Here is a 21,489-nt window from a genome sequence, read left to right on the forward strand (position 1 = left end):
ATCGCTGCCGGCACACATGTCGCCATTCCTCTGTTCAGACCCAGACCTAGAGCCGGAGAGAGACCCCCGGACCCAACAGGCATCTGGGCAACATTTCGAGGCGCGTAAAAGGTTAAAATTGTAATTTGTGGCTTCTATGGCGCACTTTATTACGCTTTTCATTCACAACTTTGGCATTTGCAGTTAACAAGCTCCGGCACGCTTAATTTCTTGGCCGCCTCTCACAACATTTGTTCAACATCATGTAAGAGTACAGAATGAGGTGTAGAGGTTGTTTTGTTTGCCCGCCGCTTACTCTAAAACAAAAGAGATTTTTAATGGCCCTATAGCACACCTTATCAGCGTCGGATATCCTTGCCGCACTTGCCACATAAAACAAATAAAGGTTAGTTACCAGATTTCGGTTTTCGCTTTTAACCAACTTTGTTTATTTGTGTACCTTCACCTTAGCCCAAAGTGGGCCCAAAGTTTCGCACTTGTCTGAGGCCAAACTGGCGATAAGCCGCTTCTGAATTATTTCGTTAAATGTAAACATGTTTTCCCTCTCTCAGATAAGTATGTATATATTGCTTTTCGCGTGGGCGTATACATACATGAGAATATACTGTTTACCTTTTAGAAAATCGTATGATTACGCATGAGGCTGAAAGTAGTTACTCAACGCTTTTGGTGTATACTGTTTGTAGCGTATCTTGAGTTGAATAAAATAATAATGTAATATTTAATAAGTTATTTTATTGTCATTCACGGCAAGAAAATTATTCCTATTAATATTATATATTCATCGGATTGTATATTCTTTAGTAACCTCGTTCAAGATTCCTTTTAATTTTAAAATCCTCACACTAATGGGAAAATGTATCCTAAAGCCTTAATCATTCTTAGCGTATTGTAGACATAATACTATTGATACGACTCCAAAGATGTACTACCATGAAAGCTTTTTGCTTTGCAGACATAAGTATTTAAATGGTTTTACACTTTTCTTCGTAAGCATCTCTCAGATCTCAAATCGCATGCAAACAAGCTCAAACCCTGGCCACACCCATTGCTAAAAATAACAAATTGTCAACACATAAGATGGCATTTAATCTTCAACAAATTGCAAGCCACTTGTACAGACAGGCTTAAGTAAATACAATGTGACTTCAACATTCGTTCCTGCCCTCCCCTCATCACAATCCCACCAGTCTCTGACACTGTCTACTTGTTTTTCGACTTGTTCCTGACAATCTATCAAGTGGTGGGATGGGCAAGCAAAAGTGCGCAGGGTGTTATGCGAAAATTTGTGAAATCTCTTTGGATTTTTTTCTCTTTCTTATTCGTCTTGTAGTCACGTGAAATTTGCATTTTAACTCAATAAATTCACTTTGCATACGCACACGTTGACTGGAAGCCGAAACATGCGCCATGTTGCTCTATAAATCTGTTCCCAACTCTTACAGATAAAAAGAGGGGAGGCATGCGGTGGTTAGCGGCTTAGCCTTCAGCCTGCGGCCAGCTTCAGTCTAGCTACTGACTTGCAGCTTGGCATCCATCCCAACCACAACACCTCAACTGTAGCTGCGGCCTCTCCCCTCTCAAACTCAAACCTATTATAAGATTACTTGAAGTCGAGAATTGGAACTGCGAACTGCGAACTGGGAACCGGCCGTCGCCTTTTGTCGCTTTGGCAGTGCTTAAGGCGATATTTGCGTTATTTACGATTATTTACAATTTAAAATTTACATGTGCCAAGTACCATTGTCGAACCTCCTTCCTCCCATTTCTGGTATAGCCCCATGTTGTACATCCTTCGTCTTGTATCTTGATATGTTGATTTTTATTTATTTCACAATTACTTGGCAGTAACTATGGATTTGTTATGCTTAGCTCTGGCTTAACAAGTGAGTTACTAACTTACATGCAAATGCATTGTATACATATAATTTTGGGCTACAAATAGATGTCATTTAATATCTAAAATTTAAGCTTCGTACATGATTCAAACAAGGAAGAAAGTCGAGTATTCTCGTCTGTGAAATGGCCACCACTTACCTTTAATAAAAATGGTATTACTAATATACCAAAAACATTAAATACCGAAAACTGTATTTTTATATCGATATACTAGTAAGAAGGAGATTTTTTGACTAATATACCTATAAGTTTGTGCCGACCCCATGAAGTATATTATCTTCATCATAGATAACTGCTGAGAAGAAATAGCCATGTCTGTCTGTTTGGCATTAAAATTACAATAAAATTTTGTTCTTGAATTAGCATTTCTTTTCGGTATATAAATAGTTGTATTCTTTAATTATTTCCTATTATAAGCAATAATAATTAAATACAATATTTATTTTATATTTCAATATAAAAATGTTGTAAACTTTATTTTTGACTTGAAATGAGGAAATCTAACAAAGCAGCGTTTTTGCAATAATTATACATGATCAACATTTTTATACCCGTTGCTCACTAAAGAACAAATGAAATACTTTTTTACGAAAGACAAAATAAGCAAAGTACTCGTAGTATATTTTTAACTAAAGTGACATACATAGGGTTAAGCTTCATCGGTGTTCTTACTTTTGTATTCCCTAAAGAAGTATAGAAGGTATTTCAAAGTTAGGCTCACTCGATTGTAGTTTCTATATGTTTTTTTATAAAACACACAATTTTGTTGGACAGCAAATTTATGCAGTGGTGCGATACTGGCCAGCGGCAATTTGATAATCGAACCGTTGTCCTACAAACTCTTCTGAGACTGCAGCAAATAAAGCAGAAGCGCAGGCAACGATATCCCGCCAGCCAGCTATATGCATTTCCACAACCACCACCAGCAAAGAGAACAGAAACAAGACCAGTCAGCATCACAGCTTGGCATCTTTCTGAGGCAACTAATTGAATTATTAGAGGCTGCAGTCAGCAGTTGGGTTTGCTTAACCACGGGTTAACCATGGTTAAGGTTGCGATTCAGGTTGATTTTGAGGCTACGTTCTGGTCGTATGCCAGTTGTGTGCACATTGAAATTAGTATTGGTGGTTGACAAGGATCAGTGCCGACGCCTTATTTGTGTTCACGCTCATTGCCGGGTCCTGCCTGCCGCTTTTGTCTTCTGCCCCAGCCACAGTCTGTGACCAAGTGCTGTTGCCCTAAGCGATGGGTGGCTATTCTGGTGAGCTCTAACAAGCGAGTGCTTGCCATGTTGCAGCCCAGTTGTTTGGCCGATTCAGATTCCGATTTCCATTTGTGCTGAGCCCAAGGCAACGACATGTGCATGCGTATTGTTCTTGTAAATCATTGATTAACTTTTCACTTTTTGCATATGATTAGAGAAAGTTGTTCGCTGAATTGAATAACAGAATCTCCCCCCCCTCATACCCTGTCTTGTCCAACCCTTTTATTATCAGCAATCAAGGTCCAAGACAGCCACACTTTCCTGACACTCTCCATGTCTCCATCAAAAGGCAAATGTCACGCATGTCACTGGCCCAACAATGGGCAGATATAATCAGTATGTCTTATACAGAACTGCTTTATATCGCATATATAACTTACCGTTGACAGTTCCCCAGTTTACTTAAGAAATATGAAAACCGAAACTTTGGTATCTTTGAATTTTGCTAACTTTTAGTTGCATTGTGCAAACTTTGGTTTGCTTTACATCAACTTTGACACGTTTTTGGCTCTAACCCAAAGATTTCATCGAGCAGTTGACACTACGTGGACTGCCGTTGTACAAGGGGTACAATGCACCCAGAGATCTACTTATATACGTTCATAACTGGAGCACTGTGTGGCACCCAAACCCAAGAAAGAGGCCTCCGCTTCCGCACAATTAGTTCGTTCCAATTGTGCGCCTTCAGAGTCTGGGTGTCTGACTGTCTGGGCGAGGAAAGAAATTTCCCATTTATGCGCTGGCAATTTGCAAGGTGTTAGTCTTAGGTGCAGCTTGGGCGACAGAGAGAGAGCTGCCTCATCTGACAAAAACAAATCACTTAGCCTTAATGGCTTATGGAGGCAGCGCATTTAACCAAAAAACCTCAAGCAGTTAAGCGGAATGACAGTGGGCGACTGCTGATGTTGGCAGCAGAAACCCCCCCAAAGAGCTCTAGAGCGCAAGAAGGAAAAAGAGAAGGAGGACCAGAAGCTAAAGAGAAGCTGTCAAATGGTTGTCTTTACTTGCATCTCACACATAAAACTGGAGAGATGCTCGTTGTTGACGTTAGGGCCTCAGACCTGAACAGAGAACTGAAACGGGGACTGAGGCTGAGTCCGGAATTGCAACTGAGACTGGGTCTACATCCTTCATAATGGGCGACCCAATTAGGCAAAGTGAGTGTCGGTAAAATGCATATGAACCATAAAACAATTGAACAATGTGCTGACAACAATTAACCACTAAACCGCAAAGATCTGATGTGAGTAAAAAAAATGCATAATGGATGTTTAACCTGACAAAGCAAATATTGTACACAATGCTTAGAAATTGACCCATGGCTTTAAAAGAACAACGTTTCGTTTGTAACTTATTAACAAGGTGTTGGTCATTATTTAAATAATGTTGATAGATGAAAGGAATTATAATAATTCATGAAAAATCTGTACTAAACACAAAAATGCATCTTCAGTCTAGGCATAACAGAAAGAAACTTTAAAATATAGTATTTAATGAAGCCCATGCAATTTAGTACTAATTAAATTTGCTATGCAGATTTGCAAAGTATACGTAAGGGTTTGCGGTCACTTTTCTTGCATTTGATTTCTTAGTATTCATGTAATTTAAATCTATCCAGTAAAATAACAATTTATTCTTATATATTATTCAGTTATCTAGCGATAAAAAAAAAAATATGTTTAGATTGTGGTACTTCTATATATTTAAGACTTAATAAAATTGATTCCATTAACTAAAAGCCTTCAAATGCACGTCAACATATGCTGTTTCAGTAAGCGTCAATAAATTGCTAGCAGCTGTCTGTCATTTGATTATTAGATTTGTCAGTGCAACACTTTTTGCCAAATGGCAATTCACACAATGTTAGAATCAAACCGAGAAAGGTGGAGCTAGCCATAAAAAACAATCGAAATTGCAAATGGATTGACCAAAAAACTTTGGCTACGACAAATGCGAGCTAACTTGTTGATGTCACATGCAGACGATGCGTATAAATTAAAGAGACCATCAAGTGGTCACTGAGTGGCCATTGTGTGGCATCTTAAATGTCAAAAGTGACACCCCATGCTCTCAGCCAGCACCCTCGAGCTCGCCCCCCTGGTCTGGTGCACCTGAAGCGAACCAACTTTGACTCACACCGCTGCTGAAACAATAAATTTCCTTTTGACTGGGGACAAAAAGTAGGCAAGCCTCTAGACCTGACCATACACATGTGTGTAGAGCTGTCGGTGTACGCATTTGAGCGGGGACAGGGTAAGAAAAATGATGACCACAACGCCCTGATGCTGGACGCACGGATGAACATGGATGGCATAAAAAAGAGCGGATAACGTTATGTTAAGGAATAACTTGCTGGCTAATAAAAAATCAAAAGGCAAAAGCTGAGTGAAAACCTGGGGAAGGCAACCTGTTTCAAATGCATTTGGCCGTGCCATGGTTTACCATTATGTCCTAGTTGAGGGTGTTTAAGCGGAAAAGGTAAGTGCCATTCTTTCACTGGACCAGTCTGGGCTTTTAGTCAATATCTCAACCGATGTGCAATTTTTCTTCATTTCTTGTGTGTTACCAGTGTGCTGCTCAGCCGGAAGTTAAGCTGTTGTTTATGTGTCATAATAAATCATGTTCAATGTACACGAAATAATTTCAGGTAAGTGGATAATGGAAGCTTTCGACTACAAGTTGCAAGATATTCGAGTTTCTTATCAAGTTTCTAGTGAGCGATCATCTTAAAGCTATACATGAAACGAATTAAGTCCGCCAAATAAATATATTTATACTGTTTTTATTTGCCATTTAAGGCGTTGATAATGAAGTTATATGCTAGTTTTTTACGCTTAAAAATGATTAACAAATTTGTTTAAAAATGACTTAGTTGCAATCTACGCGCCATGAGCTATCGTCTGTTTTTCACAACATGTATTTTTATGTATTATATCTTAAGGATAGAGTCCAAAGTGGCTTATGACAAGGGTACTTATGACAATTTAGAATAATAAAGATCTCATAATTAAAATTCTCTTAGGGAGCAATAGTTCATCCAAAAGTGATATTGCAAAAGCTTCGGTCAATGATATCGATGAACCACTTGAGAACCCCAGAATCTCAAAATATCCTTTTATGGTTTCCATTGAGAGAAATGATTATAAAAAATACACACATCTTTGTGGTGGTGCAATCCTTAATGAACATTTCGTGATAACTGCAGCCCACTGCATGCTGAAACCGAGACAACTTTATGCTAAAGACATTTCTGTTCTTGCCGGTTCATCTCTTTTGTTCGATAAGAATGCAACACGATTTTTCGTAAAAGCCACGAAACGACATCCTCAATTTGTTCCATTCAGGGGAAATGATATTCTGCTTCTTTTAATGGAACGTGAAATACCTATTGATAATATTCATTTTGGGAATATCGATTTTCGAGATACCACTAGAAAAAGCGGAGAAATCCCCGCACATCTACTCGGCTGGGGACAGACGCAATTAAATCAGACAAAGGAACTTGAAGAAGTCCCATTTAAAACAATTCAAGACAAAGACTGCTTTATCAACTATCGCTTTAGATATTTAACTAATTCGGAAGTCTGCGCGATGAATACAAGAGGACCTCGAGGAGCTTGTGATGTGAATAATGACATTGCTATCACATATGAAGAATATGTTATAGATTAATTCTTATGTTTTTAGGGGGATTCTGGAGGACCTCTTGTCGATGAGACACATCAAAAACTTATTGGGCTGCTGACTTATGGCAGAAAGCCCTGCCAAATTGACAAACCATATGCATTTACCCGGATTAGCCTCTTCGTCAAGTGGATTGAACAAGAAATGGCAAATATGCTTAAACTGAAGGCGAAGGCCATTAAATAGAGCACTCAGGTATCAAATATAAAATGTGACTTCATTTATTCAGAATAATTCCCACTTGGCGCTCTGAAATGTTTCAAAATGTAAATAAGAGAAGTCACTTAAAAAATTCTACCGCCCACATTTGTCAGTTAGAGTGGAGGAAGACGAGATGATAATGTATTAATGTTCTCTCTGGAACGTTTTTAGAATTCATGTCAGTTTCATAAGGTAACAATTCACGCGCAATTGTCATTCACAGTGATTTCTGGGTAAGGACCCCAGAGGTACCCCAATTCCGTAGTGTAAAAAATAACACAAATGACAGCTACGTGATTTTATTCAACAATTTCCCCACATCGTTTGTTATGTTTTTATATATCGTAGTTTGTTTCTTTCTCTCCATCGGTTAGAAAATATATTGACTTTTTATTGCAAGTGGAAAGTAAATAATATCAATACACTATCAGTAGATATTCATACCATAAGAGTATATACTTGACATGCTTGCAACAACACTCTTGAACAATATTTTTAAAACCATTAAAAATTTACATATATAAATTATAAATATTTAACCAAGTTGGGACAGCTGCATTTGTGGAACTGTGTTGACTTTATGTGGTAAAGTTCAAGGTCCGCTCCACCGATATGAGTACAGGCTTTAAGCGACTTAATCGAGTGTGTAGTTCAATTTAATACATTCAGAGATGCAGACGTTCTTTTTTCCATACTTGGCGATTATTTCGATATGTTGCCTCTGCTCAATACACGCTTACTCACTTTGGGACTCTGTGGATGAACAGGAGACTTGTCCAGCCTTTGCCCAACGGAGGGAAGTATTAAGACCACATCATAGCACAAATCATAATGTCCAACATAATGCTGAGCATCAGCATAAGCTCGGTAGAATGTTCAAGCCTGTTCAGTGGCTCATGCGCATCATTCAAATAACGACTATATCGAGAAACGAACCAAAGTGTCATATTCAAAATCCCAAACCGGCGCAAAGACAAGTACTAATACCTAATAAAAGGCTGCGCAAATTACCAAACTCCAAAAATGTCAAGAGAAATGCTAAGATGCTGTACATATTGGATAACAGACCAGTTCTTGAAAGGCAGCCCAATTATTTTTTAATGTAATATTGGCATTCATTTCTTAGTTTTAAGAACCACAATTAAGGATACTTGAGCAAACACATGTGACTATTGTAGGCAATAAATTAAAAGTGTTTTGTTCCAGCTAAGGATTAAATAATCACAACCAGACTTCAAGACTTTCCCAATAAATAATATGCACACATGTGCGACAGAAAGAGCTTTTCAGCCACAAACTGTGCCACTTGATTGAGGTTGCTACCAACCGCAACCATTTCATGGTGAACCTCAGCAATAACCCCCACCTAGGACTACGTCTGTCACATAAAAAATGATGTTATATGCCTGACCCTAAATTAATCTAGCGAAACCTTTTCCTGTACACGAATTCTATGTCACCCCTCAGCCTCAGTCTCTTTCACTCTCTGGCTCTTATATGCTTTACTCACAAGCTAACGTATCAGGAACATCAAAGCCACTGAAGGATGACAAAAACGAAGTTATTTGAATATGCACGTAAATGTCATATGCGAACAAATTAAATTTGGCTTATGACCGGCTCAACGAGAAAAGCCAAAGAAAAAAGAAAGAATTGTTTATACATTTTTTTATGTATGTAATGGTCGAGTATCATAAAAGAAAATACAAAAATTTTATGATTTTAAATTTGTTGTCCTTTTTATTTTTACTCATTTTTAGGCAGCTTATCTCAGGATTAATATTAAGGCTTTAAGCTCGATATTTTATTCGCTTACCGAAATTAATTTTGATGTATTATTTAAAGCAAGGATTCTCCTTATCATAATACACTTTAAGATAGTGTTAACTCAAAACTTTAAAATATTTGTTTGTTTAAAACTATTATAAATTTTTCTATTTTTAGTTTTTAAAAAACTCTGATCTTGATTCGCAAATTTAGGTGGAAAAAGAAGAAATTTCGTCGCAATATGTCGCTTGCAGCGAATTGGAATTATGCAAAACAAAGTAAGAAATAGAATTTCATTTGAAATTCAAAATTCAAAATTTGTGCAGCCACTTTAGAAGGTGATGGAGGAACTTGCGGTGGCATGCTATGAGAATGACAGCGCCAGAAACACCTCATTCGCATGCAGTCAACGTACCGCAAAGTGGATATTGATATTTTGTCCTTAAATTTTGTTATTTATGTGGACACGCTTGCCCCGCCTTAAAAAAAGAAAGGACAGCAAATGCGAAACAGAAGTTTACAATTTGCCAACTTGTGCAAATTTAACGCGGCATTGTCAGAGTCGAAAGACATGGTCTACCCGCCTTCGGATCCCTCTCTCAAGTGGAATATTTCAGCGATTATCATGCAAGTCGTGTGCCAGTGCAGAGGCCGTCGCTTAAGTTCGACAGACCAAACCAAATAATCCGCACACCCTTCGACACCCAACTATAGTATGTTTCCACATCCGCCCCCATTTCACCATATATTTGAAAATATTTTCCACACATCGACGAAGTTTTTTGTTTCCTTCTGTATAGTGTGTTTGGCAACCACTTGAATTTTTTCAATTGTCACAAATTTATTTTAATACAGCGTGAAATTTATGAGTGACAAATTGAATTTGAAAATTGAGTAATATTTCGTTTTATCATTTCTTTGAGAATAATTTGAACAATATCTTTAACGTTTAAAGTTTTTTGAAATTCAACTTAAGCATGTGAATTCTAGTGCTTTAATTAAAGCTTAAAAGCTTGAATTAATCTGCAAAATTATATGATATAATCAATCCAAAAAATATAAAATAAAAATCTATAGACTTACGAATATTATTTCGTTTTATGTTTATACTATTGTATGTCTAAGATAGATTTTTTTATCAGAGTTGATTGATGATTCCTATTCCCCTAAAAAAGAAGCAAAAAGTAGACAACACAAGTCATCGATTCGATATGGATTGGTTTAGCTGCAGGGCACTCATAAGTCCTAAACCTCAAAGCAAGGCACTGCCCCACATATCACAGAATGTTTAAGTATCTACGCGTGTTTTATATTGTTTCAAATGGGCCAACACTAAACACTCCATAAATAAAACCATTAGGTATACCATTAATGTAAGATGGCTTGCGGAAAAAATGTTTATTCGACTTGAAGAACTTGAATTACTCTTATCGATGGTATTTTATGTTTATCATCATGTAAGAAACGTATCAAATCATGAAGCTAACAGCTGACGTGCTATTCATTGTATATATTTTCTTCCAAAATTATGTAATTATGAAAAAGACTTTATAGCAAAAATAAGAACTTTGACTAGTAAAAATAAAAACCCACATAAAACCTTATTTCAGAGTATTCTTAGTTCGGTCCACGGAGTGAAGTTGTTTTTCTGGATTGCTTATCATTTTTATGTGTGCCTTGAGTAGGTGGGCGTATGTGTGTGAGGGGTGTGCAAGTGTGTGTGCTTGACATACGCAATCATATAAATCTTAATGTTTATAAATCACGTCCTACTATTGTGCCCAAGGGTCACTCATTGGAATACAAAATAAAATAAACTTAAGATTGCTTAGTATAACTGCATTTTACCTAAAAAATAAGAGTGCAGTGCAAAAATACTATTAAAGTATGAAATCTCATGCGGAAAACTGCCACAATTTGTATAAAAAGAAGCAAAATTTCATTTGAGAGTTTGTGGCATTTTTAATATGCAAATAATTTGCTGGGCAAATGGCAACCAACTGTGACCCAGCTGATGACACAATGGCCAACGCCCTCTGCGGAACATTGAGCATCTATTCAAGAGTCAAGTTGACAACAATGAGACTAGGCCTACTTGCACTTGCAAGGAGCAGGATGTGACCAGCATACGGCGCATTGGGCAAACATTTGAATATGACACACAGAGTTGACAGCTGTTCCATCCCCATCCGAATGTGGGTCCGGGTCTAGGTCGGGGTCGGGGTTGAAGTTGGAGTCTGAGGGATGACTCTGTTGATGCGTGCCCATTGTGCGCATTTGACGTTTGGTTTATTAATCAGTTTGGCCCGGGGCTAGGGCAGGACCAAGCCAAGGACCAAAAGCAGAGCCCACTGCCGTCACAATTTTCCACAAATGAATAATTTTTGTATTCAAAAAAAAAGGGCAAAGTCAAAAGCAGCAGCAATAGCAAAGGACATATCGCAGAACTCAGTTTATATTTTTGCGGCGCAAGTCGCTTTTTAATTTCACACAAAAGATGAAAAAAGTCAAACAAATGTCAGACGCGTGTTAATCAAGTGTAAATAAATGGCGCAAAGATTAGAGAGTCAGAGCAACAAAAAAATCAACAGCAGAAATTTGAATGAAAGCGTTGCAGCTGAGAGTTATTTCAGATAGGATACCCTGTACTCAGTTTTCAATTGAAAATGGAAATCTATGAACATTATTAATCTCGAATATACCAATTTTAAACTCCATTTGTTTTCAATGGAACTATGATAAAATAACACAAATAAGTGCTAATTCTATGATTATAATTTCTTACACCATAGTTGATATTACTCGGAAACTCTCATATTTATCATACTTTACAGTCGTTATGTGCAGGGTACAAAAAACCACAATGAAGCCACAGAAAAATGTTGTTGACGCCACGCAAAATAAATATAAAATGGGGTGTGATGCAACTCAGAATAAAAGTTCACAAAAAATAGGAAAAAACATTGAATATAAAGAAAAACATTTAATGGTTTTATAAATGTTTTTTAAATGTGCGTGAAAAATCTGTCACTTGACCGCAGAACGCTTTAAGTTAAGTTTCGCTCAGTCATTTCCCGTTGCGGGAATCCAATGCAAATTAGCTACCAATGTTGTTATCATGAATCCAAGGCGCCTTGTTATTGCCTGACACCCACTAAATCCGCAGGCAATGCCCAATCCCAAGCCCCAGACGAACTCGAACTTGGGACCCAAACGCTGAAGCCCTGCCGTCGTTACCACTTCTTTTAGCGCCCCAGCAACGCCTTCGATAAGTAAACGCTGAACCATTGTCCTTTTTAAGGCGTACCCCTTAGGGTGGGAAAGCGCCGCAAGTCGAGGCTACGGAAGGCAGGGGGTGTTGATGATACTATTATCTTATATCGCGAACCGTTGACGACAAGAAGAAGCGCCGGCTGTCAGTGGTCGCGAGCACTTCAATTGTCCTTTTTCTAAGCATTTACAATTCATAGATACATAGATAGTCACTTTTGGAGTTTGGAAAAAATCGTTTTATTGGCTTTGAGGTCCTTTTGTCGCCTCAGCCGCCCACCAGCCAACAGCAGCACAAGTGCTGAAGCAACAAGGATATAAACAGCAAATAAGTTTAACATTGTACACCATTCAAAGGGTCCAAGGGGATGGCCAAAGGGCTCCCGTTGCTTGTTATTGTATTTGCCGTGATTTGTGTGGCTTTGTACGGGAAAGCATTTTAAAATGTTTTGCTTACCCAGCACAGTGGGGCAAACTTAAAGTAAAATGTTTATATATAAATTATTATTTCTAGAAATGATTCATTTAAAAAAAAAGAGAGTTCGGGGAAAAGTGAGATTAATAAGAAAAAATAGTTATATAATTATATTAAACTACTGTTCTGTTTCACTGTACAATTAAGTCACTTTCCCCGAAAAAGGGTGCTCATAGAACAAATTGTAAAATTGCGTGTTTTCCTTTCCCCTTCCTAATTTACAGTACACTGCTTCAAGACACAATGCTATCTAATCTTATTCGATATTATTTTTGCGTTAAACTTGCATTTAAGCACATTCTTGAGTCGCAATTGAAGCTATTGCTAAGCGACAATCTAACAAATTGCCTTCACCAACAAGTTGAGGCCTTAAATTCCTTGCCCAAGTCAGTCGGTCCTCTGAGAGAAACAAGCACTTTTAATGATATTTACAGGAAATGGCAGAAACGCATCAATCATTTGTCAGCCATAAAAATTCGTCACACATGACCATTAAATTATCAAACAAAAAAAGGCAAAAAGAAGAAAATATGCCTCAAAAAATATTCTTAATGGTTCTTTCTGAAAATATGACCTTGTAAGTTATGAAGCGTACACCCAGCACAGTTGGGCCCCTTTTCAAAACGGAACGACCACGAACCACGAGCTAAGGTTCAACGATGGTCACCGCAGTTAAGCATGGAACAGTTGGATGCTTCCACTTGTGGCTGGTATCGGTGGGTGGCGTCGGTTCAATTGGAATTGGGATGGTGGATGGGAGTTAAGAGTTGAGAGTTGAAAGTGAGTTGGGTGTTGGAAGTACGAAAGTCAAGTACTTGGCTGTGTGCGTACGCGCTCATATGTGAACATTTATTGGAAAACATTATTATTTATGACTTTTTGAATGACATCGCTTGAACTTTTCAAGCAATAAAATAAGCCCAACCCACAGCGAATATTGTGGCGGCATTCGCTTTTCTTATTTTCTTATTTTCATTATTCTGTTCTTTTTTTTAGGTTGTTCAAATTGCATTTTCTGAACAGTTGAGAGTTTTGATTTATAGAGATATTCATTAAGTATTAAGCATTTGCATCATATGTAACATCAAGCAAAAGAACAAAACGAAGGCGATTTATTATTGGTGAATTTTAAGGAATTAACCATAAACAACTAGATATTCTCAATGTAATGATTATTCGAAGCCATTTACTATAATCACTGAAAATCTATCCGTGTATATCAAACACTTTATCTCTTAACATATCCATTGCCAACAAATGGCTAAGAAAAACAAATTTGCGCCTTGAACAACACATAAATTGAGTTTCAATCTAAAATGAAAATCTTTATGTCCCTCAAATAAAACGACCTCACAAATATCCCAGCAGACAAATCAACACTTTAAAAGGGTTAGTTCTCAGTCTCCAATCTTATAAGAAAAACGATGCTTTTGCTTACATGTTCAAAGATCTTATCAAATAACCACAAGAACAATGATTATTTTAAGTAATTGCTAGTCCTTGTTAGCTGCGATAATATTGTAAGAAGTTTGCATCGACGTGACTGTTAAATCCTTAAATTAAACCTAAACTCTAACTTGTGCTTTTATTTACTTTTCGTTTGTGGAGTAAGAGTTTGCCTATTTACATCTGTCATGTACAGAGAAAAATAAAAAAAAATAAAAGATATATAGTAGATACATACATGCTCCAGGCGCATGACCCATTCCTGAACTCGTACAAAGAGCTCTGAAGGATACGAAGAATACACGAGCTCTCGCTCCGACTATACTAATGCCATCCTCTTCGTGTGTTTTTCTCTCTGTCTGTGTCTGGGTGAGTTCGTGTAGGGTGCGGGTGAGTCAAAGTGTAGATAGCAGCCTGCCATAGGACGGCAACAACGTCAACGATGTCTAAGGTGGAGCAGAAGCCATGACTGCGGCCATGACAGCGATAATGTATACACCAAATAGAGGGGGGGACTTAGCAGGGGCAGCCTTGTCGGCACCACCCACTTCCAGCCCTCAACCAACTGTCTGTGGCCGTTTCAGCTTTCTCGCTCTATCACTCCCTCTTAGAATGCCTGATTCGGATTCGCAAAGTGAACTCTTTGTGGGTATTAAGTTCGGTTCTGCTTAATGCTGAAGATAATCCAATGACTACACTTATATTAACCGCTTTAAAGATAAATCTGTTGCCAATAGAATTACGAACATCTGTAAAAGAAAAATAATATAACTCGAATGTAAATGTACTCATAGTTTTTTTATAAGAAACTAATAATAATAATAAATGTCGATAAATATACATTTACCTTAATAAATATTTGTATGCAATTTATTTGTTTTCAAAAAAATCTCATTTCGAGAATTAAGCTGCAAATTATCGTCAATTGAGGCAAGCTTAATTGTTCAGATTCGATATAATTTTTTAATTACACCAGCAAACTCACTTGGGACACTTTTTTATGGTGTATTTTGTTAAACGATGTGGTTGCTTATCGGCTAAAGTCGGCTGGGAATTTCCATCGCTGCAACAACCCCAATGATGAAACTTCCTTTTGAGTGCCCTTCTTATCACACTATACTCAAGGGAAGTAAACTATGGGTAGTTTTTTAGCTTTGTTGGCTGGACACGGAACCCACTTTTGTTTTATCGACAACGATACATCAACCATCAACTTGATTAACTCACATGGAATGTGCCAAAGTGCCGAAAATCAAATTAAATGTTCTTGATGTGAGTGCTTGCGACACATCTGAGTTATTGAGGGGGGGCTTGTCTATTGCGACGTTTGATTTATGCATAGTAAATCGATAGTTTGTGTCACTCCTTGGAGAAAAGGGATAAGTGTCATAAATACAAATATGTATGATAAAAAAACGTATAATACATTAACATATTCTGACAATATATAGAATGAAAGTATTGATTAGATAGTTATGTGTTAGACGACGTGTCTTTGGTTCCCACACGTTGCTCGTATTTATCTTCAAAGAACTTGAAGATCGACTCCATAGCCGAGTATGAGCTCCACTCGTGCTCAGGATGCCCTGCAGATACACGTCTGAAACTATCTCGAGTCTGTTCCCTGCGCAGATCTGTATCAAGAGGTTCATTGCTAGATGCCCAATTGCAGGCAACATCGATAAAGTACTGCTTGCAGCTGGCCGGAGGAGAACCTATTGTTCCATCGGTCAAGGCAATAGCAAAGACCTTCTCCTTAAAGAAATCTGTATAGTTTTCCGTCTGCAATAAATGGAAGTAATTAATAAGGCTTTACATTTTAGCTACAATATAACTAACCAGATATCTTGCAATGGATGCGCCAAAGCTGTGCGCAACAATGGCAACGTTTTCTGGATTTGATGGAATTACTACATTCTCCCAGACATAAGATGCATGGCGAAAAGCAGTGTCAAGACCCTTTATAGGCTTTAACTTGCCCTTTATCTCACGGGCATTATCATTCGTGTTGGTCACGAGTATATCATACCCTAGTTGTTGGGCTCGCTTGATGTACGGCAATTGAGTTCCGTGATCCAAGGAGTTGTTAATAATTAACCTGTGAAAGAGAGTTTAATTTAATTTAATCAAAAATATCGATTCTGAATATGAATACTTTCTAGCCCATTGACCAGCAAGCACATATCCACTGCCATTGATCAGAACAAGCAACTTCTTGGATTTGGAAATCGGTTGTGGCTGAGTGAATACGAATGTGGAACGCTCGATTGGCATGTCGAGCGGAAGATATGTCTTCTGCAATCCGTTCTTCTCTAATAACTCATATACGATTTCTGGAATTTGATTGGCCAGTTTTTCGTAGTGTTCCCTGTTTACTTCCGCATCCTCGCTTATTTGAAAGACGAAAGGCTCCTCTCCTGGTTCACCAGTTGCAGGATCAATCTTATGCAGCTTGCCATCTAAAAATATATATTACAATTATTTTACTTGGTTTCAAATACTTATGATATCTCATGAACTGACCTTCTGTGAAGCCATAACCGAATTCACGGAGGCGCGCAATTGCTTCTTGGCTGTTGACTGCCTTTGGCTCTGACATGACTTGGATTGCACTTCCTTGAGACTTTCCTGTTAGAACAGATTGAACAGAGTGTTTAATGCGTGTCCACATCTTGAACAATACAAATGCATAGCCTTACTGAATGAAATTAACAAGATTGTATTTGTTGATATCACTAATTGCCGGCGATTACACTGCTCAGTGTGGCCGAATACAGCATGGTTAAATAATACCACATTACTATTCAAACGTACCGCACGGAAACGGATAAATACTTAAACTGATTCAAATACACAACAAACTTTAAATTAAATTAAAAAGTTGATATATCATTCTGGTGTAGGAACACCGGATAATATTAGCACACTTACTTGTATGAATTTCATACACATATAAAGTTGCAAGCTTTTCGATTTAAGATTGATTTAATCGATTCTCTTCTTCGACCAATAAATTGATTAGGGCGATTTTCCGGTTTTTATTTAATTTAAAATGTATTCGTATAAGATTTTTATACTTTTAACTTAAGAGTAATTAACAAATTTTATAGCAAATAAATAATATTAAAATTCTATAAAGAGGAAAAAAAAAATAAAAATCACTAACCATATAATGCATAGATGCTTTAAATCTTGAAACAGAAACGTATCATATGGTTAATGTTAAAATAAACAGGAATGATATCAGCTGTTGTGGAGCCGCTGTTATCGCTAACATCGTCCGCTAGCTCTGTTAAAGATAAGAAGCTGACACCCCACATCAGCTATGAATACATTTCATTTAACTAAAAGTGACCACGCTATCAGTTCCATAGCTTTAATTTACAATGCATTTGCAAATGCATTGTTAACCATATTTATAATCTGTTGAGGAGCAGTTGCTATCGACCGCTATTTATCGTTAGGGGTATTTGAAAACCGACACACCACATCAGCATGTTAGTAATCAGCTGATTGTTGTGTACCAATTATCGATAATATCGACCGCTATTTATCGTTAGAGGAATCTAAACAACAAAAACCGACACATCACAACTGTTGTTGACACATCTTTTATAATTCCGTTTGCCACGCTATCAAATCAATAGTGAATAGTTATTACAATTATAAATGCAAAGCCCGTCATTTGCATACAGGGATATTGAACACACGCCGCGCGCAATGTATTTGCGCGACTGGCGATCTGCGTTGCGAACTCCGTCTTATCGGATTGGAAATCGCACCGTGCGCTTCAATTATCACTTTGCCCTGCTTGTGTTTTGTGCGGTGGTGCTCATATTACTTTTCTTGTATGCAAGACAAGGCTCCAAGTCCTCCTCTGATGGCTACTGGCTGCGCAGCATGCACGTTAACTCGAATACCGAGTACAATTCAACGTATCCACTGACAGCAGCGATGACTGTTCATGGTGGCGCTATTGTCTATCGCATTGCTATAATAGCCGATTTAGATACTACCTCGAAACTTGTGAAGAGCGATGGCAGCACAACGTGGCGCAGTTATCTCAAAAAAGGTTATCTAACTTATGTACCTGCAAAAAACGAGGTACAAATCAGTTGGGACGACGGTGCGCCGACGACGTTGGAATCTGCGTTTGCCTTGAAGGGACGTGGTATGGAACTCTCCGAACTGGTCACGTTCAATGGCAAACTATTGAGCTTTGATGATCGCACTGGAATCGTTTATGAGATTAACAATGACAAGGTCATTCCATGGCTGATATTAATGGATGGCGATGGACGCAGCTCCAAGGGCTTCAAATCGGAGTGGGCAACGGTAAAGGGACACACGTTATATGTCGGTTCCATGGGAAAGGAGTGGACAACTAGCATGGGCGACTTTCAGAATAACAATCCCATGTATGTGAAGGCAATATCAACCAAGGGCGAGGTGCAATCGATCAACTGGACGAAGAACTACAAACAACTGCGTCTGATGTCCCAGCAAATCTCCTGGCCCGGCTACATGATTCACGAGAGTGGCGTCTGGTCAGAGGAGCATCAACGCTGGTTCTTTCTGCCAAGACGCTGTTCCAAGGAAAAGTAAGTAAACAAATCCGCTTTGGAGGATGAGAGTAACTGAAGTCATTAAATTACAGATATAATGAAACTCTGGATGAGCACATGGGGTGTAATATTTTAATCTCCGCCGATGAGGATTTCGTGAATATTAACACGGTTCAACTGGATCCGGAAAACACTTCGCCGACGCACGGTTTTTCCAGCTTCAAATTTCTGCCGCATGCCAAGGACAGCGTGATTATTGCACTCAAATCGGAGGAACTCAATGGCAAGACGTCCACTTACCTAACTGCGTTTAGTGTAGGAGGCAAGACATTGTTACCGGAGGTGAGAATCAATACAGAGTACAAGTATGAGGGATTTGAGTTCATTTAGCGATCGCAAATGGGCAGAGGAGCAATGTGTACATAGTGTATTATTTAATTTTAGTCAATTAGGTTGTTTTTATAAGAGATGCTCATAGACCAATGCCATTAATTATAGCTCTGAATCATCAAATCTCTCTTTTCTATAGCTAATTCAAATGCCAATAAATTTATTTTAATAAAATACGTATGCCAAATACGTAACAACTCACGAATACACTGCTATGTTATCTTCGAATTAACAACCGATTCCAGACCTGCGACAACCAAATCTGCATTGTCCACGCGACCCTCATTGGCGCGCACCTCCAGACGATCCGCATTATGATTGACATTCCACAGTTGGGGCAAATACTTGGGCTGCATTGTGTGCAAGAAGTGTTCACGCCAAATGCGCTCCAGCTCAATGAGACCGCCAAACTTATCGCAATACATGTCGACTACTTTTTTGCCGTGCTGACAAAAGTCTTCGTTCTCTACTTTGCAGTCTAAAGTGGCTGCCTTTCTCAGTAGCTCCTGTGTAATCGAGTCTTCGTCTGTGAAATATTCCAGGATTGTCTTTTGCATTTGTGTAGCTTTTTCGGCTGGAATGCGATCCACCTGCTGCAACAGAGCCTTGCCTGCTGATTTAACGCTTCTGCAAAAGGAATTACTAAATGAAATCCCAAAGTACAATGAGATTAGCTTTCTCCACTCACCGCAGCTGCCGATCTTCGTGATATTTAACCATGCCATCCTTGTGCTTAAACGGTGCATCGCAGCTGACAGCTAGGCGATTGCGTATCTTGTTATCCGAGATATTGCTCAGCTGATGGCAGCTGGGACACAACAACAGAATGTCGTGTGAAGTGTGCGATTTCATGACCACTGGAAAGTGCTTGCGATATTCACGTGGCACCACGTTCTTCCTTATGTATGCATCTCGTCTCCCGCAGACCACGCACTGATTCTCCTTGGGCGTCTGGTAATAACGTCCAACGTCGCCCACAGCTCGACCAGCTGGTTCAAAGTTAAGCCTGACTGTAAAGGGTTGTTCGGAGATTTGCGTGCCCAGACTTTGGTTCAGATACCAGGACGCCTTGCGACGATCTATGGTGCAGAGCAGTTCGCCATCAGGCGCCTCCAGCAGACAGTTGTCGTAGAAGGCTTTCGATTGGGTGCCAAGATTGCGGCACTGCTGCTTCTTCTGTTGCTGTGCCTTGCCCGTCAGGGGATGTGATGGTGTTCCAGAGCTTACACGCTCTTTGGAGATGCCAGTAGCGTATCCCTTGCTGAAATCCACGTCCAGGAATGGCTCAATCTTAGGACGTAGTTGTTGGAATTGTAATGGCCGCCAGTCCCAGAAGTTTCTTGGCTCCAAGTCCCTCGAAAGTTTCTGAAAAATGGCCACGGCAACAAGTGCATCATTGGCAGCATAATTCAGTTGCACTGGTTCCAGTTGTGGTGCCTCCCAGTTGGAGCAGACCAATCGCCAGTTCTTGTCTAGCGTAAAGTTGAGATGTGTCTTTGCCAGCTTTCCCAAACCTTCTGCCTGGTGACCAGCCATAACAGCCATGAAACGCAGATCGAATGTGTTTGAGACGCCGACGCCATAGTCGAGTGATAATTTCTTGGCATCATCCTGTGGAGCCACTCCCACCTTGATCACATTGTCATCTTCGAGCAGCTCACGCAAATCCTTGGGTATCTGCTTCATACAACACAGTCGGAACAGCGCACACAGTCCCTGATGTGAACTCAACTGAAGCAATGCCACCGGCCTACGGCTACCTCCAACTGTGATCCATTCACAGTCAAATCCGAGTACTTTAAAGGACTGGCAGTGTCTGTTATTTAAAGCAGGATTAATAACCGTGCTGTTACGCATGTTTTACTTACGTTTTAAGCTCGTTGAGAACGCGTTGCGAATCGTGAACGGAACTAATCACTTCGATGCGTTTCTGCTGCAGCGTCAACTGGTGGCTGCCACTAAATTGTAGCCTGCGACGCAACAGGCCCAACACGGATTGTCTGTGTCGGACCAGGACGTAAAAGAAACCGAGCCCGGCTGCGATGATGGCCCATTTTTTTCTAAATCCGGGAGATATTTGGCCACTCATAACGAATCCCACCAAATGACAAGAGCAGTGTTTAAAGTTGTATGAATAAGATTACGCGGTTGTTGCCCGAAATTGAATCATGTATATGAATATTTGAATATGAGTGAACACAGCAGAGGCGGCGCTTACTTTGATTTGAGCACGCGGTCACAAATGTTCCTGAGATTTTATATTTTGTATTTCACGAAGAATCGTAATATTTTGTATTTGTTTCTTATTGGACAACTCAACATATGGTTGAAAGTGTGACCGCAAAGTTGATTTCCAAAATATGACACTTCATATGGTATATTGGTATATTTACAAAATGACTCATTTTAAATGAGTTGAATTTCAAACATCTCATTATTTTTGTAATTTTAAAATTTAAATGAATACAACCTATTCTAACGTTCAATACCCGCCCATTCAAATAACAATAAACAACTTTAACTTTCAA

General features: G+C 38.9%; 4 protein-coding genes across 4 annotated transcripts; 2 read left to right on the forward strand and 2 right to left on the reverse strand.

Annotated features, from left to right (window-relative positions):
- Positions 1–6,028: 6,028 nt before the first annotated feature.
- On the forward strand, positions 6,029–8,280 carry LOC132786714 (chymotrypsin-2). The gene is made up of 3 exons (XM_060793332.1): positions 6,029–6,133; positions 6,186–6,787; positions 6,851–8,280. Exons 1-3 carry the CDS (start codon positions 6,052–6,054, stop codon positions 7,031–7,033), a joined length of 867 nt encoding a protein of 288 aa, XP_060649315.1. The 5' UTR covers positions 6,029–6,051; the 3' UTR covers positions 7,034–8,280.
- Positions 8,281–15,409: 7,129 nt separating this feature from the next.
- Positions 15,410–16,804, reverse strand: LOC132786720 (FAM172 family protein homolog CG10038). The gene is made up of 5 exons (XM_060793338.1): positions 16,706–16,804; positions 16,530–16,634; positions 16,162–16,465; positions 15,846–16,104; positions 15,410–15,788 (listed from the first exon to the last, which is right to left on the reverse strand). Exons 2-5 carry the CDS (start codon positions 16,603–16,605, stop codon positions 15,480–15,482), a joined length of 948 nt encoding a protein of 315 aa, XP_060649321.1. The 5' UTR covers positions 16,606–16,634; positions 16,706–16,804; the 3' UTR covers positions 15,410–15,479.
- A 711-nt stretch (positions 16,805–17,515) lies between these two features.
- LOC132785338 (apyrase) lies at positions 17,516–18,961 on the forward strand. The gene is made up of 2 exons (XM_060791398.1): positions 17,516–18,607; positions 18,664–18,961. The coding sequence occupies exons 1-2, from the start codon at positions 17,676–17,678 to the stop codon at positions 18,959–18,961; spliced, it is 1,230 nt and encodes a 409-aa protein (XP_060647381.1). The 5' UTR covers positions 17,516–17,675.
- Positions 18,962–19,090: 129 nt separating this feature from the next.
- Positions 19,091–21,283, reverse strand: LOC132785337 (exonuclease 3'-5' domain-containing protein 2). The gene is made up of 3 exons (XM_060791397.1): positions 20,830–21,283; positions 19,650–20,777; positions 19,091–19,588 (listed from the first exon to the last, which is right to left on the reverse strand). The coding sequence occupies exons 1-3, from the start codon at positions 21,048–21,050 to the stop codon at positions 19,174–19,176; spliced, it is 1,764 nt and encodes a 587-aa protein (XP_060647380.1). The 5' UTR covers positions 21,051–21,283; the 3' UTR covers positions 19,091–19,173.
- Between the last annotated feature and the right edge of the window lie 206 nt (positions 21,284–21,489).

The sequence above is a fragment of the Drosophila nasuta genome, chromosome 2R (assembly GCF_023558535.2).
Source record: "Drosophila nasuta strain 15112-1781.00 chromosome 2R, ASM2355853v1, whole genome shotgun sequence".
Lineage (NCBI taxonomy): Eukaryota > Metazoa > Arthropoda > Insecta > Diptera > Drosophilidae > Drosophila > Drosophila nasuta.